The sequence below is a fragment of the Argiope bruennichi genome, chromosome 9, assembly GCF_947563725.1.
Source record: "Argiope bruennichi chromosome 9, qqArgBrue1.1, whole genome shotgun sequence".
Lineage (NCBI taxonomy): Eukaryota > Metazoa > Arthropoda > Arachnida > Araneae > Araneidae > Argiope > Argiope bruennichi.
In genome coordinates, this window is record NC_079159.1 from 88,598,936 (window position 1) to 88,621,868 (window position 22,933).

At 30.8% G+C, this 22,933-nt stretch overlaps 1 protein-coding gene across 3 annotated transcripts in view; it reads right to left on the reverse strand.

Annotated features, from left to right (window-relative positions):
• The window catches only part of LOC129984809 (uncharacterized), a 99,636-nt gene that overhangs the window by 31,884 nt on the left and 44,819 nt on the right, over nt 1-22,933 (reverse strand). For all 3 annotated transcript variants that reach the window (XM_056094772.1, XM_056094771.1, XM_056094770.1), the window contains exons 9-14: nt 16,271-16,454; nt 11,917-12,086; nt 4,448-4,559; nt 4,270-4,331; nt 2,264-2,371; nt 721-859 (exon numbers count right to left, since the gene is read on the reverse strand). In XM_056094772.1, coding sequence (XP_055950747.1) covers nt 721-859; nt 2,264-2,371; nt 4,270-4,331; nt 4,448-4,559; nt 11,917-12,086; nt 16,271-16,454 — 775 coding nt within the window. The remainder of the gene's footprint in view (nt 1-720; nt 860-2,263; nt 2,372-4,269; nt 4,332-4,447; nt 4,560-11,916; nt 12,087-16,270; nt 16,455-22,933) is intronic.

The following is a 22,933-nucleotide window of genomic DNA, read 5'->3' on the forward strand; positions in this document are numbered from 1 at the left end:
TTTTTCGAACTTTGATTTCACTATTGATACGCTTAATAAAGTTTTCTTTTATTAAAGTTTGATGTTTTATTAAAATTGATTGGAAAACACAGACATGTTTATTATTAGTATAGATTTAATGTTAAAAAAATGACAGGTGTTGCAAATCTTCGAATTATATTGTTACAGGTTTTACAGAGCAAAAAATGCAATTTAAAACTATAGGTCATTCTATACCGTATTTGAAGCATCATTCAAATGTCTCCAGACAAGAAATCCCAGGACATTTTCACCGTCAAATATATGGTAAATATGGTTGGGTATAATACAAGAATGTATTACTTTGCATTTTGTACTCATTTGTACTTTGCATTTTTAATTTATGGTGAAGATGATGCATGGACTCTACATGGCGTGAATAACTTACATTATCTTTTTGGAAAAATAAAGAAAAGTACTAAAATTCTGAAAAACATTAAGAAATGTAATAGATGCAGCTATATTTGATAACATATTGATTTATATCTAGCTTTGAAGTTGAAAAATTTAGTCTATTTAGGGCTTACTAACATTTAAGAAATACAGTTTCTTGATAAATATTTTTGTCGAACAGCTAATTTTAGAAATGACAAGCCGTGCTGTTGGAAATGTTATTACAGTAATAAACGATAAGTCCATTCGATATATGTATATTTAAGATAATTAAGGCAAAACAAAGAGTAAATTAATTTCAATTCTCACATTTGGGCGTCTTGCATGAATTGGTGAGAAGCTAGCTCCAGGATCAGAGATTTGTTGGCAATCAGCATAGCTTGCCGCTTCGGACGTAAGAAAACGTGATGCACGGCTTCGGCACTTCGAAAATGGGCCACCCCAATGTCTAAGATATAAGAGTTCATTTAGGATTATAAGCAAGTATAGCCTACAAAGAATAAATCAGCAAGATAAAAAAATGCAATTTAGATATTTTCCACTATACATCGGATTTATAAAATAGAGCTCAAAAGAAAAAAATTCTATTGTCCCTTAAAGTTGAAACTTCATATAAAAAATATTATATCAAAAGAGAACTATATTTTAAATTCCAAAATGATTTTCGATACCGAAGTTCACCATAAATATCAAAATCGTAACAAAATTCAGCTCAGACTTTCAGCTTTACAATTGTCAAATCATTTTGCAATAAGAAACAAGCACGATTCTAAATTCGGTAGTCTGGGAAGAGGTGAGAAAGACTGGTATAGATGTCCTGAAGGGCCCTGTAAAAACAATATTCTGAAGACTTTTTTTGCCATTTTAAAATTCAAAAGTAGAAAAGATTGGAGTGGACCAAAAAAAAAAATTAATTCTAAATGCCAAGATGCCATATAAACTTGCTATGCCATGATCTAGATTTGAAATGTTTTTTAATACTTCATTAAGATCTGTGAAATAATATCTTTTGTTAAAAAGAATTTTTCAAAAATCCTTTAAGGTAATCAATGAACTGAAGACTAATTTTTAATTTTTTTCGTTCTAAAGAAGAAGCAGTACAGGGCGATTCGAAACAATCCTGAAACATTTTAATGATGAGTTAGGTATGAACGAACATACCACTTTTTCGTGGGAGCACGGAATTTTTGCACGTGTGTGTACTGGAGACGCTGTATGAAATAGAGTGAATAGATTATTCAGGGCGTTCAAAGGCGTACATGGTTGTACGACTCATACTATACGACTGAGCCTAGCTTGGTCTGCGGTCTTTTATAGCTTCCGGAGCATGGCACATAAGGTTCTCTAATAATTCGCCTCCTATTAATGCTATCTCCAAAATTCCTGAATATTCCAGTATCATCCATTTTATCACCAAAGTCACCAAATTGTCGCCAAGCCCAAGGGTTTTTGATCCTGCATCCGATCAGCATCCAATTGAACTAACCGTAAAACTACCTTTCCTATGATATTAGCAACTGTGCTGGTAAGCAACATTACATATTCGTAACAATATTATTCAAGGAATTCCGCGTATGTTTCTCCATTTCTAAGAAAACATTTTTGTTTTATATACATTAAATTTATGAAGCAACTAGTGATAATGATGAAACAGCGTTTATATCTCGAAAGAATTTCAAGCAAACGAGTGTTCCATCACGAACTGTTTACTGGGAAGTAAGGAAATATCATTTCACCATAAAATATCAATTGCAATGGAAACAAATACTTTTGATCATCTATATCTCAATTTTAAATTGAAATGTCAATCTTTTTTAAATTTTCAATGATAAATTTTAACTCATAAACTTACTGTTGCTAAATATTTCTTGTTCAGCAGCAATTCTAATTCTGGCTTGTCTCATAGCTTCTCTTAACGATGTCAGAATCGTTTCTTTGGGTATCTCGTAGACCGGAGAGGCTGGAATTCAAACTACTGTTAGTTTCAAAGTTGTAGTTGAAATTCAAACTACAAAGCTTAAAAACTAAATTGTAATTTAGATATTCTATTTACAAAAAAATAACATAATCACACTATTCACCCAATAGTAAAAAAAAAAATATCAAGGAAGAGAAATGAGAATGGAATTAGAAAAATATAATGAAATATGACTTAAGATACAAGTTAAATGTTGAAATTAATCTTTGGAATACACTTGTTTCTATTCTCATGTTTATCTGCGAAAGACAATTATATATTATACAGATAGGTACTTTTCGGTAAGCCGAGTGCAAGAAAAGTCGCCAAATAATGTAGACCTGCGCTCCCCCCCCCCCGGAAAAAAAGTCACCAAAAAGTTGTAGAGTTAAGTTTGTATTCAAATTGGTGCAGTTGTAATTTATTTGGCGATCTTTCGCTTGCGCTTGGGTTATTGAAAAGTATCTACAAATGGATTGTATAATGTCCTGTCTCTATACACAGCCTTTAGTTCTCTTCGTATTGGAGTTTCAAAGTTAAGGAACGACACATATTTATTTTGATTAAATCGTCTCAAAAACTCGATTATCGCGCTGAGATTTAATGATGTCACTGGATTAGATAGAGAAATTGAACCTTACACCGAGATCAAAGTAATAATACATTTATTCATTCTAACAACATTCGACCTAAACTCTGTTGACATCTCCACTTCCCCTATCTTCTGGAACGGGGAAATCTGTTCTTTAATTCTACAGTCACAACCCCCCGTGAAATGTTCTGTCCACTTTCGATCCAACACAGGTGTAGGACTTTGTCACAGGTTTATTGGATGCATAAAGCAGCGTTCACACGAGGCCAACTATTGCTCTCAGTAGAAGACTACATCCACCTCAGAAGGATCACGTGATCGTAATGGGACAATGGCAAATAATTACGCAGGTGAGACAACTATTTGCTATAGTTCCAATGGAGGCACGTTATCTTCCTGAGGTAGCCGTGACCTTTTGTTCCACGTAATAGTTGGCCTCATGTGAAAGCTGCTTAACTCATCTAAATTGTCTTTTCTGGTTCTGTGTGTTATTCCCCATGTTAGTGATTTGAATATACTGAACATTACAAACAATGCTTACTAAAAGGATTATTTTCATCAGGGAATCATATCTGTCTAATTTACGCTACTGCACACTGCGAAAAATGTATGGATTGTGAAAGAGCAATTCAAAAATCAAGTCTATTCAATATTTCATTTATGTTCTTTATACTTCCTGTCACATGACATATACAAAGAAATAATTTAATCGTCAAAAAAAAAATTCGAATTCGATATTTTGATGGATCTCAAAATATCTCTTCGCTCAAAAAACGCATTTTTGGAATTATATATTTATTTGTAAACACGATAATTCAAAAATTCTTTGAGCTAGACAGACGAAATTCAATATATGATACTTTCATCAAATGTGTCGATTCCTATAGAATTTTGTACAACATTTATTTTCTTCTTCTGTATATATGCCCGATTGTGAGTAAATAAGGCGAGATAAATAAATAGTTTTAGCTTTGAGTGAGTAGATATACGTATCAAATGTTGGACTAAATACTTCAAGGTGAATTCTCTGTCATCCTAAGCCTGAATGAACTAAACTTATATGTGATTTTGTAAATACATTTGTAGTTACGTGTCAAATATCTTTTTTGATTGGTCGAAAAAAGAAATTTAAAATGTGTATTTGTTTTCTTCATTATGCTAGAAGCACTAAATCCTTACGACAGGACTTACAGAGTTCATATCCTTACCCGAATCTACAGTTTTTTAATAAAAAGAGATGGACAATACCTTTATTAAAGAGAAAGTTTTGAATTCAATATTCTCGCTGGTTTTATTATATCATTGTTACCTGTTTTCCATTTAGAAAAATCCATCGGCTGAGTTCCTTTTTCGCATTCTTGAAAGGCATTCCTAAATGAAAAGAAAAAAAGGGAACTTGAAATGTGAAATGGGTAGAAATGAAGAAAAAGGGAGGTGAATATTTATTTAAGTTTCGATTTGATTTTTTTAAAAACAAAAGTACGTACAAATACTCATCTGGCATAAGCATGGGTGAAGGCTGCAGCAGTCGGACTAACTTTCCCCCATTATCGCATAGTATTCTTGTTAAACTGGACTTTCGAATTTCTTGCAACTGATCTGAAAGAGAGCATTTTATATTCACTTTTAATTGAAATTCATGTCAGAATTGAAAAATAGTATAGAAACATTTATTAATGAAGAGAAAAAAAGTCTTTTGTGATATATATGATCAAGGATGAAGGACATATGAAAAACACAACCCATAATTGAGCATCGTTGGGACGCAATCTTAAATGGAAAGAAAGATAAGTTTTAGTGAAGTTTCGGCACTTATATTCTTCTTTTTAAAATCTCTAATTATAATAATAATTATAATGACGATAATATTTCCTTTTATAATTAATTTTTAGCTGGAACAAATCTCCATTCTTGAATTTTGAATAGAACACAAATCTCCATTCTTGAATTTTGAATAGAACACTAATCTCCATTCTTGAATTTTGAATAGAACACAAATCTCCATTCTTGAATTTTGAATAGAACACAAATCTCCATTCTTGAATTTTGAATAGAACACAAATCTTCATTCTTGAATTTTGAAAAGAACACAAATCTCCATTCTTGAATTTTGAAAAGAACACAAATCTCCATTCTTGAATTTTGAATAGAACACAAATCTCCATTCTTGAATTTTGAATAGAACACAAATTTCCATTCTTGAATTTTAAATAGAACACAAATTTCCATTCTTGAATTTTGAATAGAACACAAATCTCCATTCTTGAATTTTGAATAGAACACTAATCTTCATTCTTGAATAGAACACTAATCTTCATTCTTGAATTTTGAATAGAACACAAATCTTCATTCTTGAATTTTGAACTAACAAATTTTCATCCTCGAACTTTGAACTGAACACAAATCTTTATTCTTGAATTTTACATTAAACGCAAATATTCATTCTTGAATTTTGAACTGAACACAAATTTTCATTCTTGCATGAGAATCTTGAAATTTAAGAAAAATTTAAATAATTACAACAACGAGCACATCATAAATCAAGATTTCATGACTGCAACACAATAGTGCAGCAAAAGAAAACAAAATTCTATTCTACAAGTCCTTAAGACTAATACGATGAAATTTGTAACAGTTTTGAAACTAGAAGAGGCAGATGATTATTACTTCCTTAGAGAAAAATTCTAAAATTTGTTGACGGCCGTTTAATCTGCTTTAACTTCCTCATCATATATTTTTCTTAATAAAACATATGGCCATTAAAAAGAAGAGAAGAGAAACTTTTGTGAAATTGAAAAATTTAAATTTGCACATATTTTGTAACACTCAAATATTCGGTGCAAATAATGAAATATTTATGGAAATCGCAATATTTAAATTATTTATGGATATGATAAGTTTGCAATTTACATGTATTCTCTTTTATATGTCTGATTTTAAGCACAATTCAAAATTATTGATATTCACTTTGGGTCAGCTTTGAAAGTAATCAAGGCAAAGAATTACTCTGAAATGAAAAGTATAAAAACAGGTCCAAGTATCAATCAGAAGATTTTAATTTTTACTATTATTCCTTCTCTTTTATACTGTGCATTTCGAAATAAACCTGCTTCTATACAAAAATTTAATTACATTTTTTTTTATTAAATTGGAGTGGAGGTTGCAAAAACTTACACCTTGACTAGATGACCCACTTTAACTTTTAGATTTCTTTTTATTTGAATTTTCTTACCACAGTATTTGATATAGAAAATATAAAAAAATTAATCAATTCCATATTGTTGGACTATTAAGAATTGATTGTGTTTTATTCATTGAAAAGAAAGTAGATATAAAATCGCGTTATAAATAGGTCAAACTAAATTAAAGGCACTGTAAATTTTCAACCGCAGTAAGCTTATTGCCATTTGATTTTTATAATGCTTACAATAATTTAAAATATCGAAAAATTTATGTTGCAAGACAAACGCATTATCTGACACAGAAAAAATTGGTTTGATTTAATTGCTGTTAAAAGAAAGGAATCCTTATGAAAATTCCAAACATTTGGATGTTTATTTTACAACAATCATAACCAGAAATATCTTAGACCGTTACATAAAAAATATAGTCTTAAAATCATCGAATAATAGAAAAAGGCACTTAGAACCCAATATATTACAAAACTGAGTGGAACTTTCGAAAGCTAGTAATTATTCCAAATGGATTATTATAATTTCTAAAAACAAAATTCTAACAGAAATAAAAAACTTGATGAAGATTTTGTATAAAGTAACAAAATGCTTAGTAAAAAAAATGGTTGAAAACGCAGACGATATTTGGAACATAATAAAATAATGCTACAAATCGTAACTCAAAATATTGACAGTAATAAGTGGAAATTTTTTTCTCAAATTTCAAAGTGGAATCTTTAGCATTTTAAAATGATTTAAAGAAAAAGTCTCTAAAACAAATGAAATGCAGATAAATTTTTAAAAATTTGATGTGTAATACTGTATGCGTTTTTATTTTTTTCTGTCAAATCCAATATATTTCCATTGCAATTCGAACAAAAAAATATTGCAATTGTCAGAAAAATTCAATTTTGATATTTCAGTAAAATTCTAAGATTTACGTAATTTCTAGAAAAAAATGAAATCATTTTTGGAATCAAGCCTTGCACCAAAATTTTAAGTATCGATAAAAATATTGGAGAAAATCTATTAAATGGAAATTAGTTTATCTTTTCATTTGTATGCAAATGAAACAAACACTCAAGGAACTAGTTGGATGGAATTTAGTATAAAATTTATTACTTAAACCGCAAATCTGCATGCTTTTGGACTACATCTATTAAAGGTTTGACTATATCCGTTTGTTTATGAATGCAATAGCTCAAAAGAGCAACTAACTAAATAGGCGAATTTTAATATGTGATCTTTAAATTAAATGTATACCTGATAATGAAAAATAGAGAACAAAATTAATTAATGAAATTTGATGTGTAATGATCAAAATTTGAACCTTATCTATCTACAGAAAGAGCATCTGATTCTCTTCAAGATTTTGCAGAATGAAAATCAAAACAAACTGTACAGAATAATCATGCATGAATAGGAGAAAGAACAATTCCAATGGTTTAAATAAATTTAGGTGCACAATGATTGATATAATAATCATTATTGCTGTTTTCCTTTGCTCTCTGCGCATGCCTGAAGCGCCGCTTCTAGGCATGAGAAGTAAACACTTTGTCTCTTCTCACTTTCTTTTAGATTAATCGCGTTATGTTTTGAGTTATACTTTTGATTAAATTTTAAATAGATTTGTCGAATTAACTTGTCATGTTTGATGTGTACATCGATATTGGTTGGTACAGTCATTTACTGTTAACGCAAGAAACATATTAGTTTCAAAAACAGTATTGAAATCTTATAATTTTAAACGAGCAATTCTTGTATTATATTATATATATATATATAAATTTCGTGTATTTCAGAAATGGCTCTAACGATTTGGATCCAATTTTATATTTATATAAGGTTTTGCTATTTAAGTATAGATGTCTTCCTGAAAAAATGTGATTTTACACACACACACACATTTTTTATAACTATTAGAATAAGTATATTAAACATCCGTTTCGAAGTGTGGACAGTGCAGTATAGGGGTCATAACAACTTGAATGATACGTGTGTTCAAGGTCCCTCGGTTCGAGTCGCTCTTTTTACTTTCTTTTTTTTAGTAAGGCTTTTATATTTTTACTTTTTACGTTTATCTGGGTAGGTGTCTTTCCTTTAAAAAAAATGCGATTTTACACACAAAAAAAAAATCCAATTTTTTTAATAACTAACTATTAGAGATTAGCATTAGATAATTCGTTAGATCCTTTCATTAGATAATTCGTCAGATCCTTTCATTAGATAATTCGTCAGATCCTTTCATTAGATAATTCGTCAGATCCTTTCATTAGATAATTCATTAGATCCTTTCATTAGATAATTCATTAGATCCTTTCATTAGATAATTCATTAGATCCTTTCATTAGATAATTCATTAGATCCTTTCATTAGATAATTCATATGATCCTTTCATTAGATAATTCATTAGATCCTTTCATTAGATAATTCATTAGATCCTTTCATTAGATAATTCATTAGATCCTTTCATTAGATAATTCATTAGATCCTTTCATTAGATAATTCATATGATCATTTCTTTAGATAATTCATATGATCATTTCTTTAGATAATTCATATGATCATTTCTTTAGATAATTCGTTAGATCCTTTCATTAGATAATTCGTTAGATCCTTTCATTAGATAATTCATTAGATCCTTTCATTAGATAATTCATTAGATCCTTTCATTAGATAATTCATTAGATCCTTTCATTAGATAATTCATTAGATCCTTTCATTAGATAATTCATTAGATCCTTTCATTAGATAATTCATATGATCATTTCATTAGATAATTCATTAGATTATTTCTTTAGATAATTCATTAGATAACATTAGATCATTTTTAATAACTATTAGATTAACACTTTTCTATCTGCTCTTAACAATGTCATATGAAATGCCCTTTCGGGCCCGATTTCACCACTGTAAAACTGAGCGTAAGTTCAAAAATATATGTAATAGATAAATTGTAAAATGAATATTGTAATATAAGCAGATTGTTACGAAAAACATGTTAAACTAAGTGCACTCATGATTTTTTTTTATTAAAATGACCAGTTCCTATGTACATAGGATTGAATAATATTCATATGTAATCTGTAAGTGATTCGTATCTAAATATTTTCTCCCCAAAAAACACGACTTTGCGAAACAACTGCTGAGTGAAGCTTGGTCTTCCAGATATTTAAACTTTAAAGGCACTAGATCCGTATAGTTAATGATATGGGCAGTTCCCTTCTTTTTTTTGTTTGAGGTCAAAGGGCGAGACCAGAAAGTTGGTGAGAAAGGTCAAATCCATCTATATTTATAGTTCCTCTTTTCAATATACCAGCCCTTTTTTGTGTGCGTCTGTTATACGATGCTTCTTCTACCTATGAAGACGAATTTGGGTCAGCATGACCAGGATTCGCGTGGGAGTCAAGAGTGTTTGAAAGTTTTGATTAGCAATAATTAGGCAAAGAATAGAAATGTATTTAAAATTGGTGCGATGTCTTTTTCTATGCAGTGAAAGGACGAAGGTCAGTCAAACTTGTTTATGACGTTATTTTGTTGCAATAATGCTGTTGACACCCATTATTCATAGCAATCACAAGAAAATAGATGTTTTGGATTACTCATATGTTAAGAGGCGATGTTTTTAATTAAATTAATTATTTTTCCGTCTCCTAGGGTTCATTTCGGTCTTTTTTAATAGAAACAATATGGAATTAAGTTTAACATTCTAACGAGTTCGTTTAAGGGAAATTTCAGTTCCTTTCTGAGTTGTTTAATTTGTCTCAGCTTGTCTTAAATTGGATTTTATGCTAAAAAACACCCACCATATTATTATATAATTGATTCTTAGTTGCTATAATATAAAAATTACGATTATGTTGTTTAAAAAAAAGTTTTTTTTTCGAAAACTATATTTTGAATGTATTGTGGTTAAAATTTCTAATGTCTATTTTTTTTTTTTTTTACTTTTAATACAAAATTTAAAGCAATGAAAGTTCGCCTTTGAAAGAAACCATTAAGAAAATATGAAGATAATTACTTTGACTTTATTTTCAATATTTATTGAAATAATAATGAGTTTTTCAAGAGCTCCAAATTTTGATTTTCTAAGAAAAAAATTAAGGTCGGAGAGATGTTCTCCGACATTTTATAACAAATTTCACGAAGTTTTGACTTTGTCACAATGCTTTCCGAAAATATTAAATAAATATAATATTTAAGCTATTTTAAACTTTTAAAAATTATTCCTTTGAGAATATGAAATAAGTTACCGTGGCATCCCCCCCCTCTGAATTATGACAATTCTTATAATTTTCTTTATTTACATGAAAATGAATTTTATTTTTGTAATGAAAAATTATGATGATTTTCATTTATTCATAAAATACTTAATTTTCTTCCACATTTTTAAAGTAGAGGACGAAAGGTTCTGTTTGTTATTTATACAATTAATTAGAGGAATCAAAAAGCTAGTTTCAGTAGCTTGAAATATAATTTGTAATTGTATTAGATGAATAGCACTGTTATGTTATTTGATGATTCTATAGGAATGTTCATATACATAATTAATAGAACAAGTGGAGAGTTATTAAAATAACATGGCTTTGGTGTCTGTTACAAATTTATGTTTAAAAAACTTAATTCAAAGAATCATGATCAAGTTATTTATATAAGAAATTTAATTCTAATTAAACAGGACCCAGTTGGTTACCAAAGAGATGTAATCTGTAACCAACCCTGTTCTTAAAATCATTTTCAAGATGGCCCCATGAATACAGATGCAGTACAGAAATTAATAAACATGTTAATAAAATAGAAGTGTCCCCAAATCTTCTTCGCATATAATCTAATAAAATTGTCATACCAGAGAACGCCTTACATGTCATTGGCGTACAATAATTATGAAATATTAACTTTTGGCGTCAATTTAACATTTTGACAGAATCTACCGAGTCATCCTTGGCGAGGGTTTTTTGGCGATTAATCCTTGGCATGCGTTAACAGTATCCTAAAATCGAATTTGTGTTTCAGGCACATTTTTTTTCAACCGATTGAAACAACATTTTGACTCAAAACTGCGCTTGTAATCTCAAATCCGCAAATTTTGATATTATTTAAGTCATTGCGTTTTTGTATTATTGCGTTTACATGTTTCTGGAAGTACAGACTGACAGACAATCAACCCATAATTGGATCTGGCTTAAAATTTGATAGATGTCTACACTACGATGTTAATTCTATATACCAAATTTTATCTATCTAGCTGCCTTCGTTTTGTAATGATCATGTTGACTTACATTCAAACAGCGGACAGACAAAAAGATTTTATTCAAAATTTGACAGAAATCTGTAAATTTGATGTAAAATATATCATCCGTATATCGTATATCAAATTTCATCAGTCTAGCTCAAAGTGTTTTTGAGTTATCATTGTCACAGACAGACGGGCATTTTCCAAAGACGTGTTTTTCGAACTTTGGTGATGGAAATTCGCCAAAAGATCGAGTTCGAATTTTTTGGCGATTACTATGCTTTTTCTATTCTACGCTTATGAGAAAGCAAAAATTAAAAAAAATAAAAAAAATAAAATAAATTCGTGTTTAGAAATCAACTTATAATTTCGTTCTGAAAATATTAAAATGGTATAGGCCATCAAGAACACACACGTACCATTGAGAACATAAAAATTTCAGATCTATAAACCACTAGTAAATATGTGAAAAATCGATTATAAAATTTCCAATTTCATAAACTTGATACAAGTTTAGTAATATTAGAGCATTTACAAAGTACAGACATACCTTTTGTGAAAGCATTGGGCGGCACGTCATTTTCATACCAAAATCTATCTCCTTTCTTCAGATGCTGGAACTGACGACTGAGGATGCAAGCGAAAGTTGGACCCACGACACCCCCCACGACAGGTTTCTCGGATAATCCTCCAGTGAAGAGATCAATGTCATTGACGTCTCTGAAAGAAATGAGAGCTATCCAAAATATTGCAAAAAGAAGCATGGCATTTTCATAGCTACTAGAGCATAACTGTTAAAATGTCTACAAAAATTTTAAAGTTTTTATATATTAATGAGGTTTTCATGATACATTATATTAATTTTGGAGAACTGAGATATTCTGGACACCAAAAAATCGTTAAAAAATTGATTATATCAAAAAATCTAACTTATACTAATTCTAATCTACTGATTCTCTCTCATCCTTATTTTTGCTTAGTAATATTTCTTCCTGCAACAAAATTGTAGTGAATTTTCAAATCACTCTTTACCAGCTTAAAGCAAGGGGAATTAGTGTCTGTTTTTCTCACGTCCGAGGTCATTCTGGCATTTTAGGGAATGAAAGAGCCGACTGGCTTGCAAAGCAAGCTACAAAACTAAACATCATTGATCCTGTGAGTATCCCCAAATCTCACATTCGTAATGAGAATCACAAAAAGACCATTCTCTTATGGAACGAGCTGTACCAAAATTCGTCAACTGTCTCTTTAACCAAATTATTTTTCCCCACAATTTCTCAAAGGTTGAATAACAAGCATTTTTTCAGTGATTTTCACTTAACAAAATTTCTTACTGGACACGGTAACTTCAATTATTATCTCAAGACATTTGGATTATCGAACTCTGATCTGTGCTCTTGCAGCGTGGGTGGAGTTCAAAATGTCGAACACTTGCTTTTTGATTGCTCCAAACTTACTGAAGGGAGAAGTGATTTTATTGTGGATCTCGATGCCTGTAATATTAAGTTTCCACCTCCGCTTCATGTTTTGGTCGACCACAAAATGGCTTTCTTCTCCTTCTGTAAATTTATTGCCTTTGCTGCTTCAATTTTTAATTAGCTTTGTTGTTTATTTTTTCCTGTTGTTTTTATCCTTATTTTTATATGTACATATTTTTTATCTATGTATGTAGTTGTTTCTACTTACTTCTGTATAAGCCTTGTGCTGTACTTTGTGGTGCACAAGGATTGACTTATTATTAATAAAAAAAATATATCTTTCTCTGTCTCTACTAATAATAAAAATGAATGTGTGTATGTCTATGTGTTTGCACGTTAAAGACCACAATATTTGAACTACGATGACTAAATTTGGCCTATACATAGAGAGCAAATGTGCACTTAAAAGCGATTTTTTTTTGAAATTTTAATTTAAATGAATTAAAATTGTTGAATTTTACAGATTTTTTTAGCGATAACTTCTGAAAATGTTATTGCCCAATAATAAATTTTATATCGTTTCAAAATTGCATAAATTATTTTTTTAATGATATCAATTTTAAAATATTGCAGATTTTTTCTGAATTTTGGTATTTTTCTAAAATTAATTTTACCTAATTTCCAACAATTTATTTCATTGTTATCTTGAAATTCAAACTGCTTTCATTGTTTCATTAAACATTTGATCATTTTATTTTCTTCTATTGTTGACAGCTAAAGAAGAAGAATTTGGTTTAATATCTGAATAAAAAGAATTAAAAAAAGTAAAGTTACAATATTGTTAAGTTAGAAAGTAGATAAAAGAGACAAGTATATTTGCAACAACATTATGGTATCATGTGACTGATTTTTAATAGAAAGATTCATGTGCAAAATGAACAAAACATGTGTTAGACTATGGCGCGATTTCAATACATACGAAAATTTGTTAACGGAATCATGTACAAGAAATGAGGTGTGAGAGGTTTAACTGAAATTAAATGCAATCAGTATTCCTGGTGAAACGGCTGGTCACGACAGCCAGCTAATTATAAATAAAGAGGATTATTTCCAAGCAAAAATTTACGGAAATAAAATAAAGAGCTAGTAGAATATATTTTATTAAAGAGCATAAAAATTAGCATAGTATGAGTCAATCAGAACCAATAACGCTCAAGTCCATTTTTCACTGTCTTCTGTTTTATGCAAATTTTAATAAAAATAATACTTTTTATTAAAGAATTCACTTCTTATTTCGATTTTTTTGATCAATATGTATTATTATTAATAATTATTAATGTTATTAAAAATGTCAATTTTTGTCCTTTGAATTTAACCGATTTAAATTCTGTTCGATTTGTAGTGAAAGCTTATAAGCCAGTTAACAGCTACGCTACCCGAGCAATTGCTTTTGTATTGTGGTCATGTTACTGGGCTACGAACCACAAGGTCCCAGGTTCTATTCTCGCTCATCCTAATCCACCACAGACTCATTTATGAATAAAGATTTAACAATTGCTGTGAACTGATTATCATCTTAATACGTTTAAAGCAAAAGCTAAAAATTTTGAATACCATGTAAGTTGAAAATGTGTAAAACGTATTTCACGTGAAAAACATATTATATATTTATTCATTTAACAGACTAATTCTAGTAAGTATTATAAAATTTTATATCTACGGATTGAATGAATATGAATTTTACATATATATACCTAAATTTTTTTTAAAAAGTTTGAAAAAACGGTGTATTTTTTTAATCATAGTTGCTGCATTTGTTTACATTCAATTTTAATTTAAAATTTCAGTATTTCAAAAATATACTTTTCCGGGATTGGTTAAATGTTCTCTACTTTATGAGGCAAAAATTCAAGAACAAGAAATCGATTTCTTGTCTTACAGTACTTTTTTAGTTCCCTCATAAAAATTGCAAATTTTAATTTTTCTAAAATTTAATATGTACTGTTATAAAATTCATATCTAAATAAAATTCACTCACCAAAAGATACATTGAAAATATATGATTAATCCTAGAGAGAGAACTTACATTACCACTCTTAATTAAGTTGTGGAATAGAGTAAACTATTTTCATATGCATCTCAGCTAAAATTATATATTTTTTAAAGATTTAATGTTATGTTAATAAAATTAATGAAGTGAAAGTATTAAGATAATTAAATTAGTGGTACTAAGTTACTTAAAAGTCATTTTTAATTTTAAAAATTGAATAATGACTGAAAATTTTGAGTTTTTCAGTAATTTTAAATGAAATTCTTACAAATCCATCAACTAAATATCGTTCATAATCTTGATATTAACCTTATTACTATAATAGGCGGAATTTCACGTATCTAAATAATTACTTCCTTCAACGGCTTTAGATACTAAATCCTTCAACTACTGGCACTTTGGTACTTGTCGATTGTAACGGCGACCAAAAACCGCCACGAAAATTAGTTCGCCGATTTGGCGTCGAATTATATAGCATGTGATTCACACGTTCAAAATTTTTCATATTAAATAATAATGCACTTGCGTATATTTGTATAATTTAACGAACTTTTTTCTTGGCGCTTTTTGGCCGTTATTAAACCAACACTTTTCTGTAAATTTTAAAATTTGTCATTTTCTATGGCATTTTGAAATGTATTTATTCATTAACGGTGAAGGATTGGCAATTCGTTGGCAATAAATTTGACATTTTTTATTTTTAACATCAATAATTTTGACATCTTTTAATATAAACAGCGTGAAAGATGATTGTTTTCATCTTATAACTTAGAAGCTCGCTGAAGCGTGCTCATAGAGTTGCAATACCATTCTGGTTTTGGTGCTATAATTGGCGAATCTTGGCTCTTTCACTGATAATTAATAAGTACTCTTTTCTTTCAATTCTCCATTTTGGAAGAAAACTCTGGCGTCTGCTGTTTTAAAAAATGCACAATTCAGCACAAAAGGATAAGAGAGAATCTTCAAAGATAGCAGTTAAAGTTTCATTCAAATAAATAATCTATCTTTTAACATCAGAGATTTAATCCTTTTGAGAGACATGTAAAAAAGATGATTGATGATTCTATGTTAACAATTTTCACTCGCATTTGCTGTCTCTATTCTAGGTAGCTAAAAGTAAATTTCGAGCCATATTTTGAAACCAACGGAGAAGAATAATTGAAAATAGAGTATTTTTTCGTTAGCCGGGCGCAAATGTCGCCAATTGTGAACTAAACGCGAAGTTGGCGAAAGAAACGTGGCGGAATTCAACATTATTTGGCGATATTTCGCTTGCGTCCGGCTAACGGAAAAGTACCGAAAAAAGCATGATTTAGAATTTATTTTATATCAATTTTCAATTCAATTATAAGGAATTTTGAAGCATTTACAATTAGAAAGCTTTAAGGGACTAAAAGTAAATTGTTTTCTTTTTAATACTTTTTGAAGAAGCTTACTTGTAAACAGTTGCGATTTTCTGTGCTGCGCCTTTTGTCATAATTTGTCGAAGTTGAGTGAAATTTTGTACTGTAGGCGAAAGCCTGCACACCTTCCTCCACTCTAGGTACCCGGGTACTCCGTGATCTCGACCCTGTTGTATAATCCAAGCTGCTAAATCCATATCGCCGCCATCGCTGCGACCTATTATGAGAATCACATTTGTAATATAACCTAGCAAATAGTGTTCAGTTTCAGAAGCAGACGAGTGAAGGTCTCATAAGACAAGGGGAAAAGGAGGGTTAGAAACAAGTTAAAGAGTGAGAAGGGAAGAGAAAATGCGAAAGAGGTTAAGAGAAATATTCTATTTTTTATTTTTACGGACCGTGCGATAAATCACCAAAAATTACAAAGTATCGCCAACCAGCTTAGCATAATCTTACACTTAGTTTAGTTTACTATTCTATGCATAGTCTTATAAATCCACGCCCGGATAGAATTATTTCGGATAATTCTCGTAATTTTGAACCATCAGATGACGAGGACTAAAACTCAGCTGGCACCTCCTCTTTAAACTTCCGCAACGATCGAATGGAAAGCCGTTTGCTCACGACGTCCGATTTAATGTGAATCACTCGCATATACTACGAATCTTAAGTGGAATAGGGTACCAAACCTGGACCTCTCTGACCATCACCCTATCACATAACTACTTGAGGACTGGAAGGGGTGGAGGGGTATTCCGCTTATGTTGTCACCCTTTCGCATTGTCGAGATTTCCGATTTCCTGGACAATACATAACCAGCGTTAGTGGCTCCGCAAACATTTTCTAGCATACACTATTATTTGACGATTAATCCCTGGTATTCATTAATAGTATCCAAAAATTACATTTGTGTTTTAGACATTTTTTCCTTAACCAACTGAACAAACATTTGACTCAAAACTACTTGTCACTTGTAGTGACAAGTGGCAAGTGGTATAAGTATTCACAAAATCACTTTGTACTGACAAAACTCACTTGTAGTCACAAAATCACATACCATCTTAATATATATAAATTACGTGTCACGTTGTTTGTCCGCGATGGACTCCTAAACTACTTAATCGATTTTAAACAAATTTGCACACCGTGTGCAGTTTGATCTAACTTAAAAGATAGGATAGCCCTTTTTTTGCATTTTTAATTAGAATTTTAATTATTAATTAAAAACTAACTTTCCCGCCAAAAAAAATCTTTTCATTTTCCCCACCGCCAAATGAGTACGGCTTCAGTTTTTTTTTTCCCAACAGTCATGAGGCTAGGCTTAAGATTTTTCGGCTGATTATTTGAAGCGATTCTATTTATTTTCTTAATGTTTGATGCATTTAAAATTAAACATTGTTAATGAATCGATCTTTCAGATTCATTCTTAAGTACTTTTGAATTAAAATAAAACAGAATAAAGGAAATTAAAAATGTCTAATCTGCATAGCGTTACCCCAACTGGCGTAGAAAAACTCATGCATTTGCGTTACCGTAACTGGCGTTGAAAATGCACGCATGCGCATTGTGTTCTGATTGTTGACATGACAACCATCATCAACGTATGATTTAAATTATTTTTAGGTTAGTTGCATGTTTTTGTAATTAAATTGTATTTATGTTAGTTATATATTTTTTGTATACGCTTATAGTTTTAAGTACATCGTTTTTTTTAGTTTCTTTTAACCTGTTTTCAACCGATTATTTTAAACGATTCGTTTTATTTTCTTAGTGTTTGATGCATTTAAAATTAAACATTGTTAATGAATCCGAGAATATTTTGTTGACAAATTCTTGAAATATTACATAAATTAGGAAAGATATTCTTTAGTGCACATAAAGTTTAAACGCTGAGTGACTGCTTTCAGTAATCATATAACAAAAAAATACTTTGCTTCAGTAAATTGCAGATTAATCCTTTCCACGTTAATTTATAGTATGAATTCTACGGGAACCAACAGAAAATTAGAGAGATACATATTACGTTATGACTGAAGGCGTTTATAATATTATGAGAGAATTATATGACTATCAAAATTTGAAGTTCTAAAATATTTTGATGAAGAAGCTATTAAAGTAGGAATTGCATAAAATATTTAATTATTAAAATTTTAACGAACATTAAGATTGGCGAACCGGCTGGTCGCCAAAGGCGGCTAGTATTTGATATATTTAAGTCATTGCGTCTTTGATTTATTGCGTTTAAATATTTTTAAAAACAGACCAATAGATGATCAATCCCGTGTTGGATTTGGTTCGAAATCTGACAGGTGTCTAGACTATAGGTGTTCATTTTATGTACCGAATTTTATTTTTCTAGCTTTCTTCGTTTTATAATCATCATGTTAAATTATATTCGTCGAAAAGCCTGGCAGACTTCCTTAGAGCGAATTTTACACGAAGTTTGACAGAAATTTCTGAATTTGTGTAAACAGCGTATATCGAATTTCACCCGTCCATCTCCAAGCGTTTTTCAATTGTCTTTGTCATAGACAGACAGACGGACATATTCCAAAATTGTGTTTTTCGAACTCGGGGAGAACTAAAATGTGCAGATTCGTCAAAATTTCGAGTTCGAATTTTTTGACGATTAATATACTTTCTCAATACTATGCACACGAGAAAATTAAAATGTGAATACACGTGTTTATATATGTGGCGGATTGTTACGAGCGAGGATCGAACCTGGACCCTTGTGGTTAGCAGTTCAGTAACATGACAACATTACAAAAGCAATTGCCCGTGTAACGTAGCTGTTAACTGTCTTATAAGCTTTCACCACAGACTCTACCTCCAGTGAGTCGGAGGCGAGACGAACGATATGGCTATTGAGTGGTGATGTATCGTGGCTGTTGAATTTAATGCGCCTGTACCCATTTGAGTTGCGCCAAGCGTTATGGTGAGCGTGTGGGTGAGTAGTTGCTGATGCTGTTGCGCCAAGTAAGTCTGACGATTTTGTGTTGCTGCGTCAAATGAATCTGATGACTTTGGTTTGCTGTGGGTAAATGGCGCCACAACAGCTGTACGAAGGTTGAAGGATCATCGTCCGATGTCACCAATGTAACGGATTATTATGAGCGAGGATAGAACCTGGACCCTTGTGTTTCGCAGGCCAGTAACATGACCACAATACAAAAGCAATTGCTCGGGTAGCGTAGCTGTTAACTGGCTTGTCAGCTTTCACCACATATACACTAAAACTCTCATGCGGGGTGGACGATCACCTTTATTCGTAAAATACGAGAAAGTCTAGGGCAGACTGTTCTATATGGCTATCTTCCGATTAATGGAAATTCACAACGAATAAAATATTAAATATTTTTTCCCATTGCGATGGAAATAGTAATACCAAAGGTAAAATGACAAATAAGATCATTCAATTTTGTATTGGTTCTAGTGTGCATTTAAACACTTATTAATGTCTGGTTTGGAAGTACAGCAATTAAATTTACAATTGCTTTTGAACAGTCATTTCTCATTATCTTGATATCAGTAGTGTGGTATTTTCTCTCATTGTTCATCTTTCGAAACAATCACAAAGAAAAACAATAAAACACTTTAAAGTTTACAATAATTAAATAAAAGGAAACTGAATCAACACGATAAAAGGATCTCTATTGTTTAAAATTTTCTTCTTTTTAGCATATTGTAGTATGGATTTTTCCAAAAGTTTAAATAGATATATTTTTCTTTTATTGCATTAACAATGTGTTTCGATGAAATATTACAAGTTGCTCACTTCTGCGCGTGTAAGAATTAGTTTGCTATGAAATTTATTTCTTGGTTTATGATGCTTCCACTATTAAAGAACTATATGGTCATTAGTCAGAAGAACTCAACCTCAGAAATGGATGCAAGTAAGTAAAAAATAAAGATGTAATCTGTACAATACTGGTAAATAAAGTAGATGCCTAATAGACGATTCTGTACTGACTAAATTCACCATAGTTAACGAAACCAGCAAAAAATTAACCCTGGGGTATATTAACTCTGAACTTGGAAAAGTGATCTGATGCATAATTATTCGCCTAATACAAGGGCTTGTTTATTGTTCCGAAAAATAAATATATATAATTATTTTCAGTTGAATCTCCCTGAAAAATTAATCTACATCGTTTTATCATTCTGTAGGCATTTTTAATAATAAAAATTGAAAATAAACAAATAAACTGTTAAAATGATGCAACGTCTCGAATGGTGAGTGAGAGGCACCATCTGAGTGCAAAGAGTTAATTATTCTTGAGAACAATTAAGTGAATTCACTTGGAATCACTGCCATATGATGAACGAAATTGTAATGTTTATAATATTCATTGTACATCGGATGACTCTGAACTCAAAACTATAATTGGCAACATGTACAAGATGTGGATCAGATGAACCAGAATCGACTTCATTGTAAATCTGCATGGTTCTTTCATAATTTTACAAGGAATATTTTTCCAAAACAAAATACTTTTTCACTTCCAAATTTTTTCTATTCAAAATCTAACCACCGAGATTTTTAAAATATTAGAAAAGTAATTAAGTGTTAAAGTAACAGATGTTATTTATTGATTTTTTTTGTGTGTGTACAGAGAGTAGATGCCATCTTTCGTACCAAAGCTCGAAGTATTCAAAGATGATCCATTCAATGGCAGAATTTTTGTGTTTCACTTTCAAAGTCATCTATTTAGAGGATCTTCTTTCTTAACCATGAGAATTGTTAATGGCACGAACTTGTTATCCAAAAAGGAGGTGAATGGTGGTTGGATCTCGCCACCCTGGAGGTTACACAAATAGGTGATGGATCTGACTCCTCCCATCGATGACGGGATGCACTTCCTTCGGGGAAGGTTGGCCCTTAGGACACAACCACAGTTCCCGCCAGTGTTGCTGTTGCGGCGGCCCGGTTATTCAGTTTTATGGTTTAAATCCGTGCGCCTTCGTGGCGGGTCGGAGAGTCAGATGGCTGACTTATCCAAAAAGGAGAAATAAAGACGCATATTCAACTTGATTAATAATTATTTTTGCCATATTTAATGCATCTTAAAGCTGCAAACGGTCAATAGATTCACAACAAAGTTGATAAATGAACTATTTACCAGCTGTGCTGAAAGAATGTCAATAAATAAATAAATTATTTAGAAATGTATATTAGAAAGCAATGCACAGTACTATTGAGAAGATTCAGCATAGGAAATGACGAGCATAAAATAACAATAATAATTTCAACATTTATTGGATAGTTTTCGCTCAATTCACAATCAGACCATTACAAATGAAGATCAGGTGGTGGTTTTATTTCCTATTCCATTATAAAGGACAATATCAGTAGATTCATAACTGCAGGAAAAGTCAGGGTGAGTGACTTTCCAGAATTTTTTTTTGCGTACGAACGAAAACGAAAGATGTTATATCCACTCCCTTGTCGGCAAAAAAATGTTGACATGGTTAGGGCCCTGAACGCCATGAGTACTCAAATTTTCAGTTTGCGAATCACACACAAGAATATTTTATTCATCATTGTATAATGAAAATAATGAGTACGTATTTTGGGAAGTTATTTTTTCAAATTTTATTTATCTAAGCCATCGCATTTTAAAGCAACAACCTGCATCAATGGACGATTAGATGCGTATGGATTTAAAAATCGACGGACGATCCCATATAGATGATCATCTAGGGGAACAGACTTCCATCCAAATTTGATAGCCCAATTCTTTTTTTTTTAATGCTAAACTGCGTACCAAATTTGATTTATCTAGTTTAAAAAAAACACAGTTTTGCAATTATCATGTTCTCCTGCACTCGGACACAGAGACATACAGATTGCAAGGTTCCTGTAAATGGATTTCGTTGAAAATTAGAAAGAAATCTACGAATTGGGTGTAAGAGTCACCAACCAAATTTCATCTGTACAGCTTTAAGAAATTTTGAGTTATCATATTCACATACAGGCCCAATTCCAAACATGTTTTTCGGAGTTTGGGAGGTCTGAAATGTGGACATTCGTCGCAATCTGAGGATTATTTTTATTTTTTTTAACAATTTTCATGTTTTCATGAAATTAAATCTCAAAACAGCTGAGTTTGTACAAAGAGATTAACTAAGGTAGACAAGAAAGCAACAAGTGAAATTGTTACTCATTTTAAAGTTTTATCCTGATATTTTTTTAACGTTTTATAGGGGAAAGTGTTTTGGAATACCCCCCCCCCCTTCTTTTTTTATATATATATGCCAACATGTGATTTTTTAAAATTCCCGAAGCAATGAACATCACATATTTTTCTCAGATTTAAACTCATCAATTGTGTTTGTAAACATTAAAATTAATATTTTTATTATATTCCCTATATTGGATTTCTTCTAATGCACTGCATGGTGACTTATAGTATGCATTTTTTTATATACTCATTTTATTAATTAATATAACCATATACCAATTCTTATATCAATCTGCTGACCGATCTCATCTGTAGGATGTTCTTAACAGGGAAGTTTAAATATAACCCTCTTGTGCTTTAAAATGTAGATAATTTTTTTTTTGCTCAGAGATAAATTACATTTACTGTTGGGACTTTTACAAATATATGACAAAAGAAGAGATATATTACAAAAACTGATGGTTTTATGACAAAAAGTTCCCCTTTATCATCTAAATGTTTGTGAATTGAT